The sequence below is a fragment of the Sorex fumeus genome, unplaced genomic scaffold (genome assembly GCF_029834395.1).
Source record: "Sorex fumeus unplaced genomic scaffold, SorFum_2.1 ptg000047l, whole genome shotgun sequence".
NCBI classification, from domain to species: domain Eukaryota; kingdom Metazoa; phylum Chordata; class Mammalia; order Eulipotyphla; family Soricidae; genus Sorex; species Sorex fumeus.
Genome location: NW_026606104.1, coordinates 5,167,704 through 5,192,235, shown reverse-complemented (window position 1 = coordinate 5,192,235; position 24,532 = coordinate 5,167,704). Strand labels below are relative to the sequence as shown.

Sequence of the window (24,532 nt, the reverse complement as noted above, 5' to 3'; positions counted from 1 at the left end):
GTGTAACTATCTTGCTACTGGCAGGTCCAGTCCCAAACCCTGCAGGCTTGGAGATCTCAGCCCCGGGTCCCACACACCTGGGTTCCTCTGCCAGTTCTTTTATGCGTGAGGCTCATCCAAGTGTGTGGAGAGTGGTCCCAACATGGCCTTGGCTGGGGCCCGGAGGTCTTCAGCTGTTGGGCCCTAGTACAGTCAGGCACAGGGTAGGAGACTCTGCCCTGTTCTCTGCCTATGCTATAAATCATATCAGAATACAAGCAGTTGAAAAGAGCATTCCATATTTGTTCTAGTGACACCATACAGCTGCAAATAACCCAAAGGCTAGAACTCTGGCTCCCAGAATCAACTTAAACTCAATACTGAACACCGGACAATTCAAGGCCATTCGTATCTCCCTCACTTCAACCACCAGTTGAACCCTAAGTGCATTTATCCATCCCTGAGAGTATTTAATGACTTACTATTCTCCAGTCCTCACCCGGATGTTAAACTTTTTTAAAACCCACCAAGTTGATCATCTTATCTTCAGCATCTTGACTTACTAATATGACCCTATTATGCTTCTGATAGCAAACCTGCCCTATTACATTTGACTACCAGAAAGGAAAGTCTCGCGGCTGTTTCATCTTTAGTCTTCATATTCCGTGTTCTTAAGGACGGTCCTTTGGGTACAAAAAAGGGAAAAAAAAATTCACATGACCTTGGAGACGAATCAATTCACTTTTCCCAACCATGTAACTCAAACTTGAAGCGGGAAAGCCACGGGAAAGCTTTGTCCACAGCTAAGGGGCCTGCATACTAAAATAACATAACTTGGGGGAGAAAGAGGTTTAATTTCCTGACTCATGCGTATTGTCCTTTGGGGTGTCCATCTGCCCACAACAAACATGGAGACTTCCCCCTCCTTCACCCGCCCCCCTCGCCAATTCCACCTTAGCAGGCGATCGAGCAGCCATCTTTCTCAAGGGCAAGACGTAGGCAGGAAGGTCACACCTTACCTGTCGGCGAGAACAGCCGGGCGCCGAGCGACCAATCAGAAGACGGGCCCACCGGAACCGCTTTGCCCCAGGACCGGAAGAGGCTGAGCTTAGGGGCGTTGGGGGCGGAAGTGACGGGAAGGTGGTAGTGGGGTAGTTGGCGGGTGGCTGAGGAGAGCCGGTCGCCATGTCCGCGGGGAGCGCGACGCATCCTGGGGCCGGCGGGTAAAGCTTCGCGGGCCAGGGTCTCGCCGCGCACGGGGGGTACAGGACAGGCGGAGGGCCTTGGGGAGCTGTGGCGCTCGTTCCGTGAGAAACGCAGCGGCCCGGGGGCCCTGGGGTTGCGGCTGAGGCCGGTGATGGGGCCTGGGGACCCTCCTGCCGGCCGCGCGGGAGCGGAGGGCGGAGGATCGCGCGCCGCGGGGGAAGGACGAGCCAAGGGGAAGGCGGGGCCGGACCCGGGACTCCGGGCGGGGAAGGCCGCCGGAAGCGTCGCCGACGGGAAACTGAGGCGCGGGCAGCGGAGCGCGGCGGGGTGTGCGTGTCGGGGCCTCACGCTCGCCGTCTTCTTCCCGCAGGCGCCGCAGCAAATGGGACCAGCCGGCCCCCGCCCCGCTGCTCTTCCTCAACCCGGCCGCCCCGGGCGGGGAGGGGCCCAGCAGCGGGGGCAGCCCGGGGGGCTCGGCGGCGGCCCCCTCGGGGGCGCTGGACGCCGCCGCCGCGGTGGCCGCCAAGATCAACGCCATGCTCATGGCCAAAGGGAAGCTGAAGCCCACGCAGAGCGCCGCCGAGAAGGTACTGCACGCCCGAGGGATCGCGCAGGGCGTTGTCGTGTGCGGGCCCGGTCCCTCGGGTTATTGTGTCGGTGAAGGAGGAAACAGACCGTCACTTGGGCGCACGCTGCAAGTGCTCGGCCTAGTCCTGATGCTCTGTTAAAAGGACCCTACCTGGAGCCTGACTCGAACCTAGTGCAAGGCAAGCGCCTTTTCCCCCGGCACTCTGTCTCTGCAGTCATTTAAAGATAGTTTAGTTTTGGGGTGTCTCGCGTTATCTTTTATCATCCTTGGTTTTATTGGTATTGGGTTTGGGGCCCGCACCCGGCAGAACTCCGGTTCGGGGGCCGTATGGGATGCTGGGCATTGTACCCGGGTTGGTCTCGGGCAAGGCAAACACTACCTGCCGTACTACCGCCTCGGCTCCGATCTTATTTCTGTTTTGTGTTGGACCTCCCCTGGCAGTGCTCAGGGATGACTCCTGGAGGGACTCAGGGGACCGTCTAGGGTGCCGGAGAGCAAACCCTTGTCAGCCACGTGTAAGGCAAGTGTCTTTCCCACTGTACCATCACTCAGGCCTCTCATCTTGATTTTAGAGCTCAGTTTCATTGGGCTGATAATGCTTATGAACTAAGTATTTTGTGTTCACTTCATTGTGCTTAAGTTTATGTTATATAAAGCAGTGATGTAATTAATATGTTTGTACTTCTTGGGTATTTTCTCTAAAGTCAGAAGGGAAGGGAAGTAAATCAAGTGAACTTAGAAATGTTCTAATTGGAATTTTAGGTGATTGAAGCATAATTCTACACAGACTAAAACGAACGTTTATATGTGAGTTCTTTTGCTGTTTTCACACAAAAGAAGATGGTTTTATCGTTTAAAAAATTCAGTTGTAAGAATCTCAAAGCTGTATTGGACTGAGGCCTTTCTTTTACCTGTCGTGGATTACAAGTGTCTTACTGCGTTGTGACAATGGTTGTTTATCACTTTATACTTTTTTAATGTAACAGTCCTAATGTCAGTTCTGAAGAAAGGATCATGGTCAGCAGTTTGCAGATAGGGAATTTTGGATGTAAAGAAACCTGTACAGTGTCTGATGTCTTGGTAACCTGGATAAGTGGGTATTTGGGCCTTGAAAGCCTCTAGCCTTGGAAAATTCCCTGTGTTCCAAGGCAGGCTGTTTTGTTAGGATTATCACTAGGGAGGAAAAAAATCCCTTTTGATTCTAATTAAAATTCGCCTTTTATCGTACCTGTAAAGAGATAGGTTCTGTGTTTTAAAATGTAATTATTTTACATTTTAAATAATTATTTAAAATAATTATTTTATTATTTGCCAGAGAGAGAATCAGGCAAGGTTTGAGGTACTATCTACCTTTGTTTGTGAAAGACCCAGTTTGATCCACATATTACTTTTCCTCTGAGCATAGCCAGATGTGAACCTCAACACACCCCAACCAGTGGGATTTTTTTGCTCTGATAACGTGAATTTCAAGTTTCCTTATTATTTGGTATTTGCAGTTCTACTTCAGCACCCCACCACCAGTGCAGGCTCTCCACTAACTGTCCAGCTCTGTTCCCCACTCCGATCTCATCCTTGCAGCCTGGGTTCTTTTTTCTTGGCCTTGTCTCAGGGTTTGTTTCCCCTGGGGACTGTAAGCCCTTGTTTTTCCCCTTTATCTGCCACTCCACATAGGAGTGAGATCATCTGGTGTTCGTCCTTTTCATTCTGGAGCACTTCACTCTAATTCCACCCAGGTTATAGCAGACCACAGGATTTCCTCTTTTCTCATAGCCGAGTAGTATTCCATTGGGTATATGTTCATATTTCACCATCACTCACCTGTTGTTGGGCGTGCGGCTTGGTTCCAGACCTTGGCCATTGTGAGTAATGTTAGATGAACACAGGTGTGCTCTTTAGAGTAATGTTTAAAATTCTTCATGTGAGTTGAAATTAGCATGTGTGTGTTGATTCACAATGTATGCATCTAAACATAAAGTTGTCTGTCTTAAATATAAACAGTTGTCCGTCTGTCCGTGTCCCCCCCCCCCCCCCCCCCCCCAGCTCACACATACACACAGCCCTTCACCTGGTGGTGCTTGGAGGATCATATATAATGCTGGGGGTTGAGCAGCGCAGTCAGCCACATGTATGCAAGCTCCATTTTTGCTTTACTGTTTCTCCAGTTTCTGTTTTTGTTTTGTTTTGTGGCGACAGCTGGCAGTGCTCAGGACTTACTTCAGGTTCTGTACTCAGGGGTCACTCCCCGAAGGGCTCAGAGGATTATACAGGATGCCAGGGATCAAACCTTTGTTAGTCACCCCATCTTCTGTGGTACCTCTCTGACTCAAATACAAACAATTTTCACGTGTAAATTTTGTTGGTAAAGCTGCAGGCTGGGGAAGAATACAGTTCTTTGCTATCTTTTCCATCTATCAGTAGACAATATCAACAGATTGTTTGCCAGTATTCTGTAGCCTGCCTGGATGCTTAAATATTGAATTTCTGCACAGTTGATGAGATTTTTTAATGAATTGGAAGTTTGTTATTGTGTTTTTGTGGTTGGCAAAAATTATGAGGGTCTGTATTCATTTCTAAAGTCTGCAAGAAAATAACTCACTGACAAAGCTAAAATGCCCCTTAAATATTATCATTATTTTAGGGGCAGGGGAGATTTGGATTTGGGGCTACATCTGGGTGTATCAGAAATAGCTTGCTGTGCCTGAAATCAAAGACCAGACCTGTGTACAAAGCATGAACTCGGTGTACAGTGTACGCACTCTCTGACCCCTAATGTTCAAATTCTTTTTTCCTTTTTGGGTCACACCCAGCGATGCTCAGGGGTTACTCCTGACTTTGCACTCAGGAATTACTCCTGGCAGTGCTCAGGGGACCGTATGGGTTGCTGGGAATCGAACCCGGGTCGGTCGCGTGCAAGGCAAACACCCTACCCGCTGTGCTATCGCTCCAGCCCCTAATGCTCAAATTCTTGATTCTGATGCTCATCATTTGGACTTTTTTTATTTAATTGAACTTGGGGCTGGAGAGTTTGCTTAGTGGACTGGAGCATATGGTTTGCATGCAGGAGGTATAGCTTCAATCTCCAGCTCTGCATTGTTCCTAGTACCACTGAGAGCTATCCCACAAGCAACAAGCTGGGAATCTCCCCAGAGCATTGTGGGATGTGACTCCAGAATCAAACAGAATTACTTGAACTTAGAGCTAGCATGGTGCACAAATGTTTTGATTCAGAATGCCTAGTTTTGGTTTGGTTTTAGGAGAGGGGGCTATGGTTGGGGTATACTAGGAAGTGCTCAGGGGCTGTTTCTGGTTCTGTGTGCAGGAGTGACCCCTGAAGTGCTGGGGACTCTACCATTTGTGATGCCTGGGGTTGAAGGCAAGCACCTGAATCCCTCTCTGCGCCATCTCTCTGTTCTCCTGAAACATCTGGGTTTGGAACCTCGAATTCCTAGTGGCTGGTGTTAGGGTCCTCATCTATATTGGCATTGGTGATATGTGAGCATGTGGCCAGCATGAGAAATGATACCTGTATCGGAGCACCAGATAGAGAACATAGACCATAGATTGTTCAGTTGGGCGTTAGTAAGTATCTTTACAGGATCGTGTTGGGAGATGTCTTTGATCCTGGCCATGCGGCCATCCAGCATGCAAACTTTGCATGCTGGAAACGGCGCTTCAGCGATATCCCTGGTTCCCCCAGGCACCATCAGGTGTGGCCTCTGAGAAAACCAAAAAAAAAAAAAAAAAGTGAAAGGGTTTCATGAGATGGGATGTGTGAGTGCCACTCAGGGGAACTACATTGGCTTCTCTAGCTGCTGGTCCATGGACCATGTACGGACAGGAAGTTCATAGGTGTTAAAAAAGTTGAACACTGGATTAAACAAAGGCAAAGGAATCTTGGTTGAGTCTAGAAGACCAGCCTGAGGTTGATTTTTCTCAACTGAGACCCAGCTAACTAATCAAAATCATCTGTTGTAAATTCTAAGAAAGCAGATAGGTTTCAGGTTCTTCCTTGCTCTTCACTATTTTCTTATTTTTCCTTGGTGGTGGTGGTGGTGGTGGTAGGGGGTGGTTTGAGCCACACCTTGAGTGCTTAGGGCTTACTCCTTGCTCTCTCTGGCATCACTTCTAGTGGTTTCTGGCCCCTATGCCATGGGACCTAGGTCAGCTGCTTGCAGGGAAAGCGCCTTCTCTTCTCTCCTATCTCTCTCTATGTCTCCTGGCTTCTTTATTATCCAGGAGAGTGGAATGTGAAGATACGAGTCTGAGGGGGTTGGAGATCATTGCAAATAGGATTAGTTGAGTTTGCTAGGTAGCAGCTATAGCATTGGCCCAGCTGCATAGACAACGGGAGTGCCTGATCTCTGCTTTATTCATGGCACATGCTGGTGAAGCTGTAAAGTGGTATAACTTGGTCCTTTAATTCTTTTTGAGATTGCAACTTCTAATTCAAGCGTCCCTGTGATCTTGTGGTTATGAGGAGGCATACGTGGCCCTCATAGGTGACATCCAAATTGGTGGCCTTTAAGTTGAGGGACTGGAGCCATAGCACAGCGGGTAGGGCGTTTGCCTTGCACGCGACCAACCCAGGCTCGATCCCCAGCACCCTTATGTCCTGAGTGCAGAGCCAGGAGTAACCTCTGCATTGCCAGGTGTGACCCAGAAAGCAAAAACAAATAAAGTTGACTGTATTTGGTGTCATTGGAGTGAGGGTTTTGGAGCATGTTGGATCATTTACGAATAAAGGCTCAGGAGGGTTTCGAGGTCTGGTTTGCAGGCAGGTAGGGGAACTTGGGAGAGGAAGTATAAATGAGAGAACAAACCAGATTTCCTCCTGTCAGCTTATTTCTTAAATCCAATTTCTCTTTCTAGCTTCAGGCCCCTGGCAAAGGCCTGACGAGTAGTAAGAGCAAGGATGATCTGGTGGTGGCCGAAGTTGAGATCAATGATGTGCCGCTCACGTGCAGGAACTTGCTGACTCGGGGCCAAACTCAGGATGAGGTAGGTGCTGTGGTGGGCGGATGAGGTCTCAGTGGAGACAGGGCCTCTGAATACAAATTGGAGTCAGGTGTTTGTTGTGGGCGAGGCTGTAGTCTCCAGAGGGAGCATTGGAGTTTAATTACAGAGAAGGTACTTAGGAATTGGGGCCTGGAAAGATGGCTCAAATGGGAAGTGCTGGGCTTGTGGGCCCCACGTTTCAATCCCCAGTTCCCATCTTCCCACCTCGTCCCCATATTGTCTGATTACTGCGTTACTGAGAGCTTAGGCCATAGAGAGCCCGTTATTGGGATTCTCAGGCTCCTGGAACAACAAAAAAAAACATTTTAAAAAAAATAGTGATGGGTGGATTCCAGGGGTCTGTTTGAGGAAACACTGGAGTCAATCTAGGAGAGCCGCCATGGGTGGAATAAATGAGGAATGGCATCCTGCTGTCAGTGAACTCGGGGACCTTAGCATATTTCTAACACCAGATTTTCTTTTTTTTAGATCAGTCGGCTTAGTGGAGCTGCCGTGTCCACTCGAGGGCGATTCATGACCACCGAGGAGAAGGCCAAAGTGGGACCCGGGTGTGTATCCATGACCCTTGCTGTTGGGAAGGTTGGGCGTCAATCACAGTTGCTTCATTTTTTTTTTTTATTCTCAGGGAGTATGTGTCAGTTCATGGCTGGTGGCTTGATCTGCACACAGACATTTTATACAGATGTAAGATGTTCTTTGGATTTTCTTTCACAATTTTTTTCCCTGTGTTTTTACTGGAGGAAACAATACGTGACAGAGTAAAAGATAGTTGTCAGCATTTAACGTGTGAGACTTCCATTGTGGAGGGGGGTGTTTTCCTTTTTGTGTCCACCTGGCAATGCTAAGGATTATTCCTGGCTCTGCACTCTAGGATCATTCTGCAAGGCAAGTGCTGTACCTGCCGTACTATCACTGACGCCCTGATGTACAGACTTCTAAGCCCTTTTATTTTCCTGTGGAATGTTTCCTAATAAATGGACTCTTCCAGTTTTTCTAGCTCCCGTTTTTGGAACAATAATTTTCTCAAACTGCATTGTCATAAAATTGTGTTTTTTTTTTTTTTTTTTAAATCTCAGTTCCATCCCTTAATTCACCAGCCGCCTCACCCCTGCCAACTTTGGTTTGGTTTGTGTTTTCTTTTTTGGGTCACACCCAGCCATACTCAGGGCTTTCTTCTGGCTCTGAGCTCAAGGATCACTCCTGTTGAGGGTTGGGGGACCATATTAGATGTCAGGGATAGAATCTAGGTTGGCTATGTGCAAGACAAGTACCCTACCTGCTGTACTATTTCTCTAGTCCCCCTCCAGTTTTTCATGGCACTCAAGAAACCCAGGCGCTACATGTTGAAGCTTAATATAATTAGGAGGCAACATTTGCTTCACCTTAAACAGCCCAGCTTTTTTCACAAACACTAGCGGTGTTCAGGGCTTCCTCCTAGATGTACTGTCGCTCCAGCTCTTGCTCTCCTCCTCCGCTCCCCAAACACACAGCTCTTTCTTAACTCTGTTTTGATCACTCGTGTGGCTCAGCAATGCAGCATGCCTTCCATGTGTCTGTGTGTGAGGCTCTGCGTTTGATCCACAGCACCTCAGGAAAAAAAAAATTCTGGAGCTGGGGAAATAGTACAGCAAATAGGGTGCTTGCCTCGCTTGAGGCTTACCTGGGTTTGTTCCCTGTCACCCCATATAGTCTCCTGAGGCCCTTCAGGAGTCATATGTGAGTGCAGAGCCAGCAATAAGCCCTGGGCACAGTCAGGTGTGGCCCCAAATCAAAAAAACAAAAGAATCTTAATTGGTTTTTGGGTTAAACCTAGCAGTGCTGAGGGGTCACTCCTGTTTTGCACTCAGAAATTACTCTTGGCGGTGCTCAGGGGATTGTAAGGGATGCCAGAGATGGAACCTAGGTTAGCCAGGTGCAATGCAAGGCCAGCTCCCTCCCTGCTGTACTATTGCTCCAGCCCCATAATTGGTACATGTCCTTCGTGAACTAGAGCTATATGCCAACCATCACTCTTGCCCCCTTAATTGCCAAGAACATAAATTTCTCATCACTTACTGGACATCGAGTTGGTTATCTCAAATGACTGGCTCCTAATGTTCATGAAAACTATATCCTGCATAAGCAGCAAACCAAGTTGATTCATCTCCCAGGTGAAAAGCCATGTTCTTAGATGCTAAGTAATGCAGCCTTATCTGTGCCTGGCATTCCTTAGATATTGGAAACTTGAGGCATTACCAATTCACCTTGGTAACTAACCCATTTGGCTCCTTTGTTTCTCTTTATAGGGACCGTCCGTTATATCTTCATGTTCAGGGCCAGACCCGGGAGTTAGTGGACAGTAAGTAATGTTTTTGGCTCACATCCCACTTTTTGTATAAAGCTGTGTGGGATAAATGGATAAATAGTTCCTGGTAGTCTCTTTCACTGATTTGTGGATGCCTCATGAGTGCACAGGAAAAGCTTGGAGAAGCTGGGGACCGATGGAACTGGCAGGTCTCAGAAATGGAGTTGTAATACCGGAGTCGAGGGTCTTGGCTTTGTGGGTAAGTCATTTGGGCCCTGAGTATATCGTGTATGCTTTTTCCCTAGGAGCTGTGAATCGAATCAAAGAAATCATCACCAACGGGGTAGTGAAGGCCGCCACCGGGACAAGTCCCACATTTAATGGCGCCACGGTCACTGTCTACCACCAGCCAGCACCCATGACACAGCTGTCTCCAGCGGCCAGCCAGAAGCCTGCCTTTCAGTCAGGGGTATGTGTGGAGCAGACGTGGGGTGCATGCCCGCTACATTGCTGCTGCTGATTTGAGGGGCAGGGCCATGCTCCCCAGGGATGGAGAATGCAAGGTATAGGCTTTGGCCTCTCAAGTCTTCGCCCTGTTTTCTTTCTACAAGCTGTCCAGGAAATGAAGAAGCAGCTCCAGGGATTCTAGCCTGAAAGTCCCCTGGCACAGGCTTTCTGTGACTGGACCAGTGATATGATATGTCTGTGATACTGTGACACTCTGAGCTTCTTGTTTCTGCATCCAAATATGTTCTAGAGAGGAAATGGTTTAGAACCTAAGCACACACTCCAGTGTTTTGGATTTAGATATGGAGGATCAAGAAGGCGGAGTCTGATGAAGCAAGACTTTGCTGATACAATCCTCCTAGAGAAAGGGGTCAGAGAGAGCAGCCCTGCCTGGAGCATCTCACAGGGCTGACTGCACCACCCGACATTTCTCTGTCTCTGCTCTGGTTGCATTCACACCTACCAGTTAGGGGGTGGGAGTTTTTGTGTGTGTGCTGACCTCTAGATTAAACCTTGGGATCTCGCCTCTTGGCTGAACTCTGCTGAAGTATTAGAGTTGTAGATGCGTGGGTGTTTGTAATTGCCAGTTTAGCTTCTTGAATGGGGTTTATTTTTATGGACTCAGGAGAGATTATAGAGGCCCCTTGTTTATGAGAGATGATTTAATGTACTTGAACAAAAATATTTTTCATGATTTCAAGATTTAGATCTATATTGTTTGCTTTTTAATGTTCTATGTTCTGCTCTTCTGCAGATGCATTATGTTCAGGATAAGTTATTTGTGGGTTTAGAGCACGCCGTACCCACATTCAATGTCAAGGAGAAAGTGGAAGGCCCAGGCTGTTCCTATCTGCAGCATATTCAGATTGAAACAGGCGCCAAAGTCTTTCTACGAGGCAAAGGTTCTGGCTGCATTGAACCAGCATCTGGCCGAGAAGCCTTTGAACCGATGTATATCTACATCAGGTAGGACTGGTCGGGTCTGAGGGCATCGGAGACCTGTCCCCTTGGCAGTTCAGAGCATAAGAATGGATTTCATGTATAGTTGCTACTTGAGGAACTTCGGTCTATACTAGGAAGGTTCACTATATAGTTAACAGAGATTCTTTGGGAGTGAGATTGTCTTTTTTAGCATTCAAGCCTATAATCCTAAAGAGAGAGGTATCTACCCAAAGTAACTTTCACCTAACCCCTAACAGTAGTAGTAGATTTTGCAGTGATTTTAATGACTAATATCAGGAGATGCCGGTATACCTGTGACCTTTCACTGTCTGCAGGACTGACAGGTCAGTGTTCAACCTTGATGGCACTTGGGAGTGCAGGACTAACTCTGGGCTCCCAAGGACCAGGCAGTGCTGGTAGAACCCCGACCTCCGCAGGGATCCCTGTGTCTGTGCCTTTGGGGCTAGTTATACCTTGAGTGCTTATGTGACATCATGTTGTGGTTTTCAGGGGCTTTGGTTTGACTACATTGAATCAGCATATGGGGACTGAGACATAGCACAGGGGTTAAGGTGTTGACCATGTATATGGGGTTTGAGTCCCCTGAGCTCTGCCAGGAGTCATTCCTGAGCACAAAACCAGAAATAGACCCCATTGGCTGGGTGTGGTCCAACAAGAAGAATCCATATTTATAGGATAACAGTTTTGTGTTCTTCCTCTGCCCACTCCATGACTGATTCAATTTCTTTGCAGTCATCCCAAACCTGAAGGCCTGGCTGCTGCCAAGAAGCTCTGTGAGAATCTCTTGCAAACAGTGAGTGATATTTGACTGTTGGGACACTCATTTTAGACTGTGTCTTTGCCATTTTTCTGACTCCCACTAGTTTTCCTAGGAGTTACCACAGATGAACTAAAACAGCAGAAATTTAATCTTTATCTCTTTTTTTTGGGTGGGGGGGTTGCTTTTTTAGTCACACCTGGCTCTGCATTCAGAAATTACTCCTCTCGGTGCAGAAGGACCATATGGGATGCTGGGGATTGAACCCATGTTGGCTGTGTGCAAGATAGATGTCCTCCCCACTGTGCTATCGCTTCAGCCCCAACAGAAAATTATTCTCAACTCCTGAAGTCCACATCAGGCTCTAGACAAGGTTGATTTCTTCTGGAAGTTGTGAGGGAGCACCCATCCCAAGCCTGTTAACTTGCTTTTTATTTGTTTATTTTTGGGTTTGGGGTCCCACCTACGGATGCTAAGGGGTAACTCCTGGCTCTACACCCAGGAATCACTCTTGGTGGTGCTCAGGGGACCATATGGAATGTCAGGAATTGAACCTGGGTCAAATGGTCAAGCATTAGAAGGCAAGCATTCTACCCACTATACTATCTCTTTGGCCTGTTATTATTACAGTTTTTGGGCTACTTCCGATGGTGATCAGAGCATATCTTAGCTTTGCACTCAGGGATCACTTCTGGTGGGGCTTGGGAGTGCTGGGAATTGAACCCGAGTTGACTACATACAGGGCAAGTGCCTAATCTGCCTTACTACTCTCTGGCCCCTCCACAACCATTAATGATTGGGCTTTGTGTGTAGATAGATCATTCCAGCACCACAGCACTCTCCGCAGCATGTCCCCTTGGCTCCACCATTCTTAGTGCCCCCCCCCCCCCCATACACCACCACGTTTCCTTTCCCAATGTAATTGCTTTTCTTAGCTATTCTTCTTTTGGGTGGAGGTTGGTTATGCCCAGGGGTGTTCAGAGGATACTCCTCGCTCTGTGCTGTCAGTCCTTGGAAGAGCTCTGGGAAGCCTGTGGGGTGCTGGGGATTATACCTGGCTTGCCACAAGCAAGTCAAGTGCCTTCCCTTTTTGCTGTACATATCTCTGTCCCCTAATGCTTTGCTTTTTTTGAGGGGGTGTCTTGGTTTTTGAGGGGAATGGTTTGGGCCATACCTGGCAGTGCTCAGTGGCTACTCCTGCCTCTACTCGGGTCACTCCTGGAGGTACAGGGGATAGAACCAAAGTGGGCCATGTGTAAGGCAAGTGCCTTCCCAGTACTACCTCTCCAGCCCTAGCTTTTTGTTACTTTGTTAGGAAAGGAAGAGAGCCTTCTAGTGGTGGTGCTGAGGGGTTCCCACACCCCATTTGGCGACATTCAGCATGTGCGAACTCGAGAACAGTGTTTGGATCTGGCAGTGTGGCACTGGGGCCCATGGGGCCTCTTCAGACACCTGCTCTCGGCCCTCTCCTTGTGCCTTTTCCCCCCACAGTCCTTGTCGGTACAGCTTTAGGATCTGTTTCTGTCTACATACACCTGGGCAGTCCTTCTGTCTTCTGCCTCTCTCCTCTTTCCATAATTTTAGATTTGTTTTTGGGCTTGGGGGGCGGGGTTGAGTAAGGCAGCCAGTGGTATAGCTCAGTGGCTCTTCCCAGCTCTGTTCTCAGGAATGACCATGGTTTACTGCATCTCTTGTACTGTCTCTCAGGCCCTTGTTCCCCTGAAAGAGGGGACCCAGTCATTGAATCTCAGGCTGAAAAAGGATCTCCCTGATCCTTGCCATAACCACGTACTTCTGAAAGATCTTGTTTCCACATAGGGTCATAATTGAGAATAGGACAGACATGAATATGGGGAGGGGGAGAGGGGAGGGAGCAGGCAGGCCACTATGTACTGCTCTGCAAGTGCATTCCTAGAAGGACATCAGCCTCTATAACCCACAAATACCCTCCCCCCATCACAGTGGCTGGCATTTTCTCTCCTGGGGCGGGGTTTGGAGGGGGGAGGATTTTTAGTATTTTAGGGTCCCCACCAGTATTTGGTTTTGAACTGGGTACTTAAACAGTACTTATGTCTGTTGAATGGTTGTTTACAGCACATGCATGCTAGGAATTCAATGACTGGTCCCCAATGGCTGGTTGGGGACTGGGGATGGGGGGGGGCATTGCTATGTGTCGAGGCATGGGCTTCACACTGCTGCCACAGGTGTATCCCTCCTGATGCAGATAGGACTGAGTATTGCTGGAAGTGGCTCCTGGGTTCTCTGACCACTGCCTGGGAGTCCCCTCCCAAAAGTCAATCAAGTCTTATCAGAGCTCTGATGTTTAGAGCCAGGAAATGGTGCAAGGAGACTGTACGAAGGACTGGAGCATGGGATCTGGCTCCGTGTGGTGGTCGTCCCCCCCACCCGTCCCCTAGCACCAGGGTAGTAGTCAGCTCCATCTGTAGCCACCAGATGTGACCCCAAAACTAAGTAAGAGCAAACTGTAAGTAAACTGCTCTTGGGTTAATCAACTTTTTTTATTCTGTGATACCATGGGGCGCATTTGTTTTAATTTGGAGAGGAGGTAGAGCCACACTCAGCAGTCCTCCTGGGACTCAGAACACCTTGATTTCTGTGACTCTTTGATTTTGTGCCCTAGAATTTAGTCATTCTCATGTAATTTTCAGGTTATCTGAGCTTGTGATTCCCAAAATTGATAGGTGTGCCTTGATTTAAGCAAGTCAGGAGGTATGCATGGACTGTTGCTGGGACTGGAGCACTAGAATAGTGGGTAGGGTGCTTGCTTTGCACACCAGTGATCCAGGTTCCATTGCCAGTAATTAAATATGGTCTTCCAAACCCACCAGGAATGATCCCTGAATGTAAAACAGGCCCTTGAGCACTGTTGCTGTGGCCCAAACCATAAAATACCTACCCCCATTTCTCCCTCCCCACCAAAAAAAAATGGTTCTGTTCCTAATTGGTTCTGGAATATCCTGTGAATGGGGACCCTCATACTTAACTGTGTCCCCTGCTCTTTCAGGTTCATGCTGAGTACTCTCGATTTGTGAATCAAATCAATACTGCTGTGCCATTGCCAGGTGTGTATGTCTTGAGTGGTAAAACCTGGAAATCACTGTAGTGTTGTATATGTGTAGAATGTGGTACTGGAGGCTAGACTGAACTGTCAGGGCACTGGTTGTGATCCCTTCAATATTAGGGGAGTTTGGAAGAAACCTCAGTATTTTTCTTCCCTAGAGATAAAGTTTAATTATTCAGCTAAAATGTCTCATTCTGCTGCAGCTGATTAAACACTTTTTTTCTTCCCCCTCAGGCTATACACAACCCTCTGCTATAAGTAGTGTCCCTCCTCAGCCACCATATTATCCATCCAATGGCTATCAGTCTGGTTACCCTGTTGTTCCCCCTCCTCAGCAGCCAGTTCAACCTCCTTACGGAGTCCCAAGCATAGTGCCACCAGCTGTTTCATTGGCACCTGGAGTCTTGCCAGCATTACCTACTGGAGTCCCTCCTGTGCCAACACAATACCCGATAACCCAAGTACAGCCTCCAGCTAGCACTGGACAGGTAGGTTGTCAGCTGCTTACCATGGTATTGGGGAAAGTGGGGGCAGGGGAGAAGGCTGGGCCATGGGCCATGTATTTGCTCTGGTGTTCCTGTACCCCTCACCAAACTGCCTGAGCCTGTGTGTGCCTGTCTGCATTCAGCCTGAAGTTTATAGTTCATTTTGCAAGTCTAGCCAACCAGTGGCTAGATAGCTCAGGTGGCCACAGGTCACAAGCTTTCTGTAAGTGTTGTAAGGACTGGAGTCCCATAGCTACTGCTCTCATCGCACAGAACCTTCTGTGGTTGATACCAAGCAAAGATGGACTGTACCCCAATCAGCCTTGGTATACAAACTTAGGTGGCACATCAGAATCATTGTTTGCCCCCTGGGTACCATCATGTGCTTGCCCTTGACTCTGGAATATTAAGAAAACCCTCAGGCTAGGCTGGAGAGATAGTTCAGCCAACCACTGCTGGGAGGCCGGGAGCCAATAAAACAGCCCAACAACAAAAAGGGAGAAAGTTCTTGAGGTGGGGGGCGGGGGCAGAGAGAGGACTGGGAGTGCAGGCTTTGCACACTGGTGACCCTCTTCTATCCCTGGCAGGGCACCCCGAGCACCACTGTTGTGGACCCCACCCACCCCGCAGCAACCCTCTCCTTTTTTTTTTTCAAAGACCTCTTACTGAATGGAATGATCTAACCCCTGAAAGGAATAGTATTCCATAATTGTTTCTAGACCAAGGCGGGTGGGGGGACTTTCCAAACTTAAGATTTTGAAGTGTTGAGCTGGAAAGAGAGTGCATTGGGTAAGACCCTTGCCCTGGTCCCCCCAAATCTACCAGGAGTGATCCTTAAAGCACAGCAGGAAGTAAGCCCTGAGTACTGCCAGGTGTGGCCCAGAACCAAAAACAATGGAAAAAAGAATTTGAAGTACTCCTCTCTTTTCTCAAGCTGTGGAGAAGTGGGATGTCCGGGACAGAGGTGGGTGGCTTGTTCATCCTGAGGTCAGCTATACTTTGTATGTGGCCTGTTAGCATGGGGTCGCTCTTGCAGCCTCAAATCATTGTACAGTCGAAATAGAAAGGGACAAATTCTACTTGCTGTCCCTGGTTATGATGCTTTTAGTTTATACTTAGCGCTATACTTACCCATCTTTGAACCACTGTGGTTTGTTTTTCTCCCTTGGGTGGGGGTTGGGGGAGAGTTTGGGCCACATCCAGCGGTGCTGAGGACTCATTCCTCATTCATTTCTACACCCAGGGATCACTCCTGGCGCTGCTGGGGTGCCAGGGATTAAAACCAGATCACCCAGCCACATAACAAGGCCTTCCCCACTGCACTCTCCAGCCCTGACAACATTTCCCTTCTGTAGGAAGCTGGATGGCAGAGTATTCAAAGGTTGGGCTGAGAGCTAGAGCTCTTTCTCATTCTTTTTTCTCATTTTTGAGCTTGGAATGTAGTTTGACCCATTCTGACATTGGTTTCCTTACATATAGAATGCACATCATGGTAATATCTCAGAAGGACTTGTGTGTTAACATGATTCACACTGGGAGTTGGCCTTTTTTGAAGTGCTTATTTTCTTTAATGCATATAGTCTTTCTGGTGTGCTTGCCCCTTACCTGGGCCTATTTTGAAACAGCCTCTTTGACTCTCTTCTTGACATAACAACTTAGCCCCAGAAGTGGTAGAAGAAGTTGCCTTTTCTACAAGCATTAGAAGCATTTATGGTCCAGAATGGCTTGGTGACATTGATGAAAAGGCTTTGAATAGGACAGTGTTCTTGCGTGCTAACTTCTGAGCTCAGTGAGTGGCTGGAGCCTTATTGTCCTAACAGGCATTTTTGCTCTTAATTGACCAAGTACATAATCATTTTCCCTCCTGAGAGTTCAAAGCTCTGGTGAAATTGTTGGTTTCATGGTTTTCTTTGATGACATGCTGTTAGGAAATCAGACCTAGGGCTGGGGTGTTGCTCTGTTCTTGCCTGGATGTATGAGCCCTTTTGTTCAACTCCTGCCACCCTTCACCACCACCACCACCACACCCCCCGAAGTCCTAAAGCAAACCAAGGGCCAGTAGAGGAAAGGTTCACCCCTATTAATTGCAGTCATTGTTCGCTGACTTAACAGAGTTGGGCCTCTCACACTTTCCCCCCCTCCCCTTCCTTTGTTTTGGTCCCAGAATCCGATGAGTGGGCCTTTTATTCCTGCTGCTCCAGTGAAAACTGCCTTGCCTGCCGGCCCCCCGCCCCAGCCCCAGCCCCAGCCCCCACTCCCAGCTCAACCTCAGGCACAGAAGAGGCGCTTTACAGAAGAGCTTCCCGATGAGCGAGAATCTGGACTTCTCGGATATCAGGTTAAAGAAAACCCCCTCTTGTACTATTTGTCTTACTTAATTCTCCCATTTAAAAAAAGTAAAAAGAATCCATTTTCCATATCAGCTTTCTGCCCAGTGCTAGGGTTTCTCCTTTCTGAAATCTGTTGTAGATCAAGTTTTTGTCCTGGAGTGGGGTACATTGAAAGAAAACCTGATGGTTGGGGGGACTGGAGCACATGCTTTGCTGGTAGGACCCCTGGGGGCTCTGGTAGGATCAGTTATGTCTCCTCCACATCCCCAAAAACTCAAGTGCAAATTGGACCTCTTTCTGTGATTGTGAGCTGAAAGCAAAGTTCCCTGTGTATTTCATTTCTAGTAGCTGGCAGGAGTTCTGTCAGATTCTGAAGATTCTCTTATTCCTGTAATCCCCTTGAGCAAACTTGAAAGCTTCTATTCTTCCTTTCCCACATAATTCGTGTTTAAAACCTTGGCTGTCAAATTGTTACTCTTCTGCACAACCCCCACCCCCATGACAGCCAGAAATTCAGTGTGTGCATGACTATAAGTAGTCATTTGCTAAAGAGGAGGGTTTTTTTGTTGTTGTTGTTCAGGTGTTTTTTTATTGTTGGATATCTCCTCATCTGGCAGTGTCTCAGGTCTATTCCTGGCTCAGTGCTCCTAGTGGTGCTGGGCTGGGGGAAGATGATGCGGTTCCAGGGATTGAAACTGGGTCTCCTGCATGTAAAACCTGTGCTTTAGCCCTTTGAATGATCTTACACAGCTCTGGTTGGGTTCTATGTAGTTTTGGTTTTGGCACTACACCTGGTGATGCCTGAGGCTATGCCATCTTAATACTGATGCTGGCTTTCTAGAGGTGCTCAAAGAACACCCAAGATCAAATCTGGGGGCTTCCCCTAAGTCATCACCTCTAAGGTGGTGGGTTTTTTTCCCCTCTTTTTTTGGGGGGCCACACTCTGTGATGCTCAGGGGTTAATCCTGGTTCTGCACTCAGGAATTACTCTTGGTGGTGCTCAGGGAACCATACGGGATGCCAGGGATTGAACCTGGGTCAGCTGCATGCAAGGCAAACTCCCTACCCACTGTACTATCGCTCCAGCCCTGTAGTTTGGGTTTTGTTTTATTTCTTAATTTTTTGCAAGGTGTTTTTGTTTTGTGGGGTGGGGGGGCAGTTTTGGTGGAGACAGGGGAAACATCAAATGGTGCTCAGGGCTAACCCTTGGCTTTATGCTCAGGGATCACTCCTGGTAGTGCTTGGGGAACTGGAGATTGAACCCCAAGTTAAATTCACGTAAGGCGGGCACCTTACCCACTGTACAAATCACGTTGGCCCCTTTTTAAAGATTTGTTGAAATTAAAAATGTGGATTGAGATTTCCAGGAAATTTGTCTTTACCCTTAAAGAGTATTTTTGAACTTTGTAACTAGATTTTATCCAAATCAACTGTTGATGTGATGGGTCATTGAAAACAGATGGGCATGACATGATGAATGTTCTTATCTGTGACTCGAGTGTCTGGAGAAAACTAATCACTGTTTCTGCTGTAATCATACCCCCAAGTCCCAGTGAGCTATGTAGTGGAACTTAGTCTAGCAGAAAGCTCAGGCACTTGACAGTTACATTAAGGAGCTAAAGTCAATGCAGCAGTTGTGGATTTGCTAATGCCACTGTGTTTTTCTGCTCATAGCATGGACCCATTCATATGACTAATTTAGGTACAGGCTTCTCCGGTCACAATGAAATTGAAGGTGCAGTACCGAAGGCGGCAAGTTCCTCGGGCAAAGAGCGAGAGAGGGACAGGTAAGTGGTTGAAATATAATCCCATGAGTAGAGACGTCTTTTTTTATGTTTCCATCTTTCCTGTAATAACTGGAAATGACATACATTTCTGTGACACCCACGACAGTGTTTAGAGTCACAGTAAGATACACAGAATTACATCTGTAGTTTTGATGAATGCACTCAGATGTCATTTTGGCTACTGCCTTTGCTCTATATTTGAAAACGAATGAAGTCAGGGCAGAGGACTAGCTTGAGGAACTGGAGGCCTTGCTGGATGCATGGATGCATGGATGCATGGGAGCCCTGGCTTTCAAACCCTGGCAGCACGAGGCCTCAAGGTCTGTTGGACATAGCCACCAAACAAATGAATAAAACAGGAAATCATTGGGATCAAACAAGCTCTTGTTTATTGTAATTGATACAGAAGTGGAAGATAAAATGACATGTTGTTCACAACCATGGAAACAGCTACATTCCACTTTGAATAATTCAGTGTTCAGATATCGTCCTTGCCTTGGGGCTGGAGCAATAGCACAGTGGGTAGGGTATTTACCTTACATGTGGCCGACCCGGCTTCTATTCCCAGCATCCCGTATGGTCCCCCAAGCACCGCGAGGAGTAATTTCTGAGTGCAAATCCAGGAATAACCCCTGTGCACAGCCGGGTGTGACAAAAAAAAAAAAACACAGATAAGCTTTCTTGCCTTTTGTGGTTGTATTTGTTTCTTTTCCTAAGCGTAGAAGGTGATGGAGATGTTAGGCAGTCAGGCTGTTCTTGCTCTTGGAACCATAGGCTTTCAGTGAAGGGGCTTGAATGGAGGAATGGAGATCCAACTTATCCCCTACCACTTAAGTTCTCCTTTCCCATATTATCCTTCTTAAGATTCGAAAGGTCTACAGCAGGTAGGACGCCTGTCTCTCATGCAGCCAACCAGTGTTTGAGCCCCAGGAGCCCACATGGCTCCCTAAGCTCGTTGAAGAATAAGCCCTGAGCACCACCAAAGGTTGCGGGGATAGGCTTGAGAGCTGATTTTTCACAGCCATTGATCCTATTTTTGGGATCGCTTTGCTCTGTAGACAGACTACTTTTTTTTTTTTTTTTTTTTTTTTTTTTGCTTTTTGGGTCACACCCGGTGATGCACAGGAGTTCCTCCTGGTTCATGCACTCAGGAATTACTCCTGGCGGTGCTTGGGGGACCATATGGGATGCTGGGAATCGAACCTAGGTTGGCTGCCTGCAAGGCAAACGCCCTACCCACTGTGCTATTGCTCCAGCCCCATACTTTGTTATTTTTGTCCCAGTGAAGTTAACTGAATTAAAACTTATCTGAAAGAATACTTTATTTTTTCCTTCTAACAGGCAGTTGATGCCTCCACCAGCCTTTCCAGTGACTGGCATAAAATCAGAACCTGATGAAAGGAACGGGTCTGGATCCTTACCAGGGAGCCATGGTGAGTAAGGTGGAGCTGGGGGACTGGGAGTGGATAAGGCTGGTCTTAAGCTATTAGATTCAGACCTGGTGCTCATTTAGGTGTGTGATTCATCCAGATGTTTAATGCAACCTCTTTCATCTCCTGGCTAATGAGAATACCTTTTTTTTTTTTATGTGGACAGCGTCTAGTTATACAGCCTTTTGTTTCCAACCGATGTGTGTCTAGAAAAAGAGTTGGTCAACTTAGATTTTATACATAGAATCAGTGGCATTAAAACCCTAGGAAATGGCTAATGATTGGTAGGTCACTTCAATATTTTGTTGCCTTTATTGTCTGAATATAACAATCTGATAGGGGAGTCATAATTTGCTTTTCCATGCTTGTGATTCTGAGCCCACATCTCCCGTAGAGTGCTCTGAGTTTTAATCATCGACATATGGCTATTTAAAAACAAAATGAGCTAGTGTTATAATACATTGTGGAGGGCGTTTGCCTTTCACTCAGCTGACCCAGATTTGATACCCGGCACCCACTGTGGCCCCCCCAAACACTGCCAGGAGTAATTATTGAGTGCAGAGCCAGGAGTAAGCCCTGCATCATCAGGTGTGGCCAAAATATATTTATATAAATAAATTTAAAATAAAAATAGGGTTACAGCTATAGTACAGTGGGAAGGTGCTTTCCTTGCATGCAGCCGACCCAGGTTCAAACCCTGATACGCCCCATATGGTCTTCCAAACCCATCAGGACTGATGCCTGCCACAATGCCAGGAGTAAGCCACCGAGCACCACCTGGTGTGGCCCCAAAAAACAGTGTTTTGTAGTATCTGAGAACTCTAAATCTTACAGGGATCCTTAGCATCAAAGTAAAAATAAACAGAGTACATTTTTTTCTTTCTTCTTTTCTTTTAACTCTTTGAAAGGTGAAATGTCAGCCTCCAGCGACTCACTTGCTAACTTTCCTTTTTGTTTTCTTTTCTTTTTTTTTTTTTTTGTGTTTTTTCTTTCTCTGTTTTCTTACATGGTTCTGGTGGATTCACATTTGCTGGTGCTGGTGCTGTTTTTCGTGTGATCGTCAACGGTTTTGGGTGACCATTGACCCTGTGACCTCAAAATGGTGTCCAACTAACCACTTACAATTAACATCTTTTTTTTAATTAACGAATTGATGGTATTATCTTTTTTTTTTTTCTTTTGGGGGAATGGGGTTGGGGTTGTTTTTCTCTATTCTAGATTACCCAGTCAAGAAGCTGAAAACGACGGAGAAAGGTTTTGGCTTAGTGGCATATGCTGCAGACTCTTCGGATGAGGAGGAGGAGCACCATGGGGGTCATAAAAATGCAAGTAGTTTCCCACAGGGCTGGAGTTTGGGTTATCAGTACCCTTCATCGCAGCCTCGAGCCAAACAGCAGATGCCATTCTGGATGGCTCCATAGACAACAGTGGAGCGGAACTTTGACCCTTGGCAACTCTCTTTAGCAATAATGCATGTATTTGATTGAACAAGACTTTGGGCCTCCACTCGGAACCATCTCGGACCTTTGCGGAAGTGAGCAATGCCGAGCCCCCTGTCAAATCGGGGTGCTGTTCACTATCAAGCACCTTCACTCCTGCAGTTGGCCGTCACCTCTGTTAAACTCTCCTTAGGATCACAAATTGGTTTTGGAACTTTTTTTAACAGGTGGTGAAATGTGTTCATTCAACCAAGTTCCCCAAAAGGGTCATTCCCATATGCATTTGACTTGATTCAGTCTTTCCACATTTCTCTCTTCTCACATAAAGTTTCACTTGTATTTTACTACAGTTTGGTCCATTTTGATAATGACTGATTATTTAAAAAGCCTTCCTATTAGTGAAGAAATGAATTGACCTTCTTTTCAGCACTTAGATCTTGAGCTTCTCAACCCTAATTCATCTGGGAGTCTTTCTGTTCCAAAAATCTGTGGATTCACTAATTTAAGACTTTTGAGGGGTTGGAGCAATAGTACAGTAAATAGGGCACTTGCTTTATATGTGGGCTGGCCTGGGTTCAATCCCTGGCATCCCACAGGGTCCCCCATGCCCCGCCAGGAATGATTCCTGAGCACAGAGCCAGGAGTAGGTTACCCCTGAACATTGCGGGATGTGACCCAGAACAAACAAAAGAGACTGTTGAGTGTAGCTGGATCTGCGTAGGAAAATGGAATGATTTTTTTAAATTGTGTCTTTTTATTGGGATATTCAAAAGCTGGCCCCTTCAGGCACACTTCTGTCTCAGATAGCCTTTGTGGCAAGATTTTATTGCCCTCCTAAGATTTTTGTCTCAACTGGGTCAGAGAAAACTGATCCAAAGCTGATCAGAACTCGTCACAGAGATGAAACCCGGTGGTCTGTCTGTCTCTGAGCTGGTTGCACTTAAAATAAATATTTGACCACTGGCAATAAAATGGTGAACTTTGTGACTGAAATTGCAACTTGTCCTATTTTCTTGGCATTACAAATTTTGCCAAAAAACCCCACAAAAACCCACCTTTTTTGTATCAGATGTTGGTGTGTGAAAGTGAAGGAGCTAGTCTGCTGAACCAGGAGTAGTTTTGAGATACTGAACTGTCATTTTTGCACATTTGAATACTTTGCAGACTGGCTTTGTATAAACTTATCCTCTGGTTTCCTATATGTTGTAAATATTTAGGCCATAATTTCATTATAAATAAATGTATGAATATTCTGCTACGGTTTCTTTATTCTTTCACAATTCATATATACATTGTAAACTTTTTTGCTTAGTATAATACAAGCATAACCTCCCCTGAAAGTGAAATTCATAGAAGGATTAATGAGTGCATTATATGACAAGAATTTTATGGCTTTCTAAAGTAAAAAGCTCAGGTGGAGAGGGTACTACAGGGATGGTGAAGACGGTAAGACACTTGCCTTGCATTTGACCCCAGCTTCCCTGCCCGCCTTCCACTAAAACGAAAAAGTGGGGCTGGAGCGATAGTAGACTTCCCTTGCACGCAGCCAACCTGGGTTCCATCCCTGCCGTCCCATATGTCCCCCAAGGACTACCAGGAATGATTTCTGAATACTGCCAGGTGTGGCCCAAAACCAAAAAAATAAAAATAAAAAGGTAAGTCCAGCTGAGGGACAAGGAGAGATAGTACAACAGGTCAGTACTTGCCTTGCATTTAGCTGACCTGGTTTGAACCCCAGCACCACAAAGCCCTGAGTATGCTCCCCTGCTGCTGAGTAGGCATGGCTCAAACACCCAATCCAAATAAACTCCAGGCAAAAACTATTAGAATTACTGCTAGATGCTTTCATTTTTCTTTTTTTCTTTTTGGGTCTCACCCGGCAATGCACAGGGGTTACTCCTGACTCATGCACTCAGATTACTCCTGGCAGTGCTCAGGGGACCATATGGGATGCTGGGAATCGAACCCCGGGTCGGCCATGTGCAAGGCAAATGCCCTATCCGCTGTGCTATCACTCCAGCCCTAGATATTTTCATTTTTTATATCCAAGCTCTGCCTTGTTGTACAGAAAGAGGGATTGATTAAAAAATATCTGGAGGCAAGGGCGGAGAGATAGTATAGCAGGAAGGCTGCTTGCTTTGCACAGTCTCCCTGGCGCCTCCAGTGAGCCCTGAGCACAGTTGGGTGTGAATCCCCCCCCCCCCCAAAAAAATTAACCTAGGATGTATGTATGCTGCCTGATAGCGAAGTGGCAATAATGCCTTCCTTTGCTGTTTTGTTTAAAATCACATCCACTTAAAAAACAGTTGAGGGGCTGGAGCGATAGCACAGCGGGTAGGGTGTTTGCCTTGCACACAGCCAACATGGCCAACACAGGTTCGATTCCCAGCATCCCAGCATCCCATATGGTCCCCCAAGCACCGCCAGGAGCAATTCCTGAGTGCATGAGCCAGGAGTAACCCCTGAGCATCGCCGGGTGTGACCCAAAAAGCAAAAAAAAAAATAGTTGAATTTTGTCATTTCCTTTACTTTGTCATTTCCTTACCAGAGTACATTTGAGTGGGGAAGGGACACCTAATTCTAGAATACCTATGTCTATGTTGATAAAACAGCAGAAACTGTTGTGAATACATGGGAGGTGAACATCTGGTTAAGTCACAGTGAGGCTGGTGCCCAGT

The 24,532-nt window shown here is 46.9% G+C and overlaps 1 protein-coding gene and 1 non-coding gene across 4 annotated transcripts; both read left to right on the top strand.

Moving 5' to 3' along the window:
• Positions 1-1,113: 1,113 nt before the first annotated feature.
• Positions 1,114-23,108, top strand: KHDC4 (KH domain containing 4, pre-mRNA splicing factor). 3 transcript variants are annotated; one of them, XR_008793705.1, is made up of 14 exons: positions 1,114-1,202; positions 1,556-1,772; positions 6,644-6,772; positions 7,259-7,338; positions 9,076-9,128; positions 9,380-9,543; positions 10,336-10,547; positions 11,277-11,337; positions 14,327-14,384; positions 14,618-14,871; positions 17,033-17,206; positions 18,901-18,985; positions 20,327-20,418; positions 21,634-21,690. XR_008793705.1 is itself a non-coding variant. In XM_056123216.1 (14 exons), exons 1-14 carry the CDS (start codon positions 1,165-1,167, stop codon positions 21,834-21,836), a joined length of 1,848 nt encoding a protein of 615 aa, XP_055979191.1. In that variant the 5' UTR covers positions 1,114-1,164; the 3' UTR covers positions 21,837-23,108. The 3 variants fall into 3 exon arrangements, 2 of the variants coding, with proteins under 2 accessions (XP_055979191.1, XP_055979192.1); XM_056123216.1 differs by having other exon boundaries at positions 18,873-18,985; positions 21,634-23,108; XM_056123217.1 differs by lacking the exon at positions 17,033-17,206 and having other exon boundaries at positions 18,873-18,985; positions 21,634-23,108.
• LOC130032239 (small Cajal body-specific RNA 4) lies at positions 9,883-10,011 on the top strand. Its single transcript, XR_008793789.1, has one exon. It is a non-coding gene; the product is annotated as a small Cajal body-specific RNA 4 (non-coding RNA).
• Positions 23,109-24,532: the final 1,424 nt, after the last annotated feature.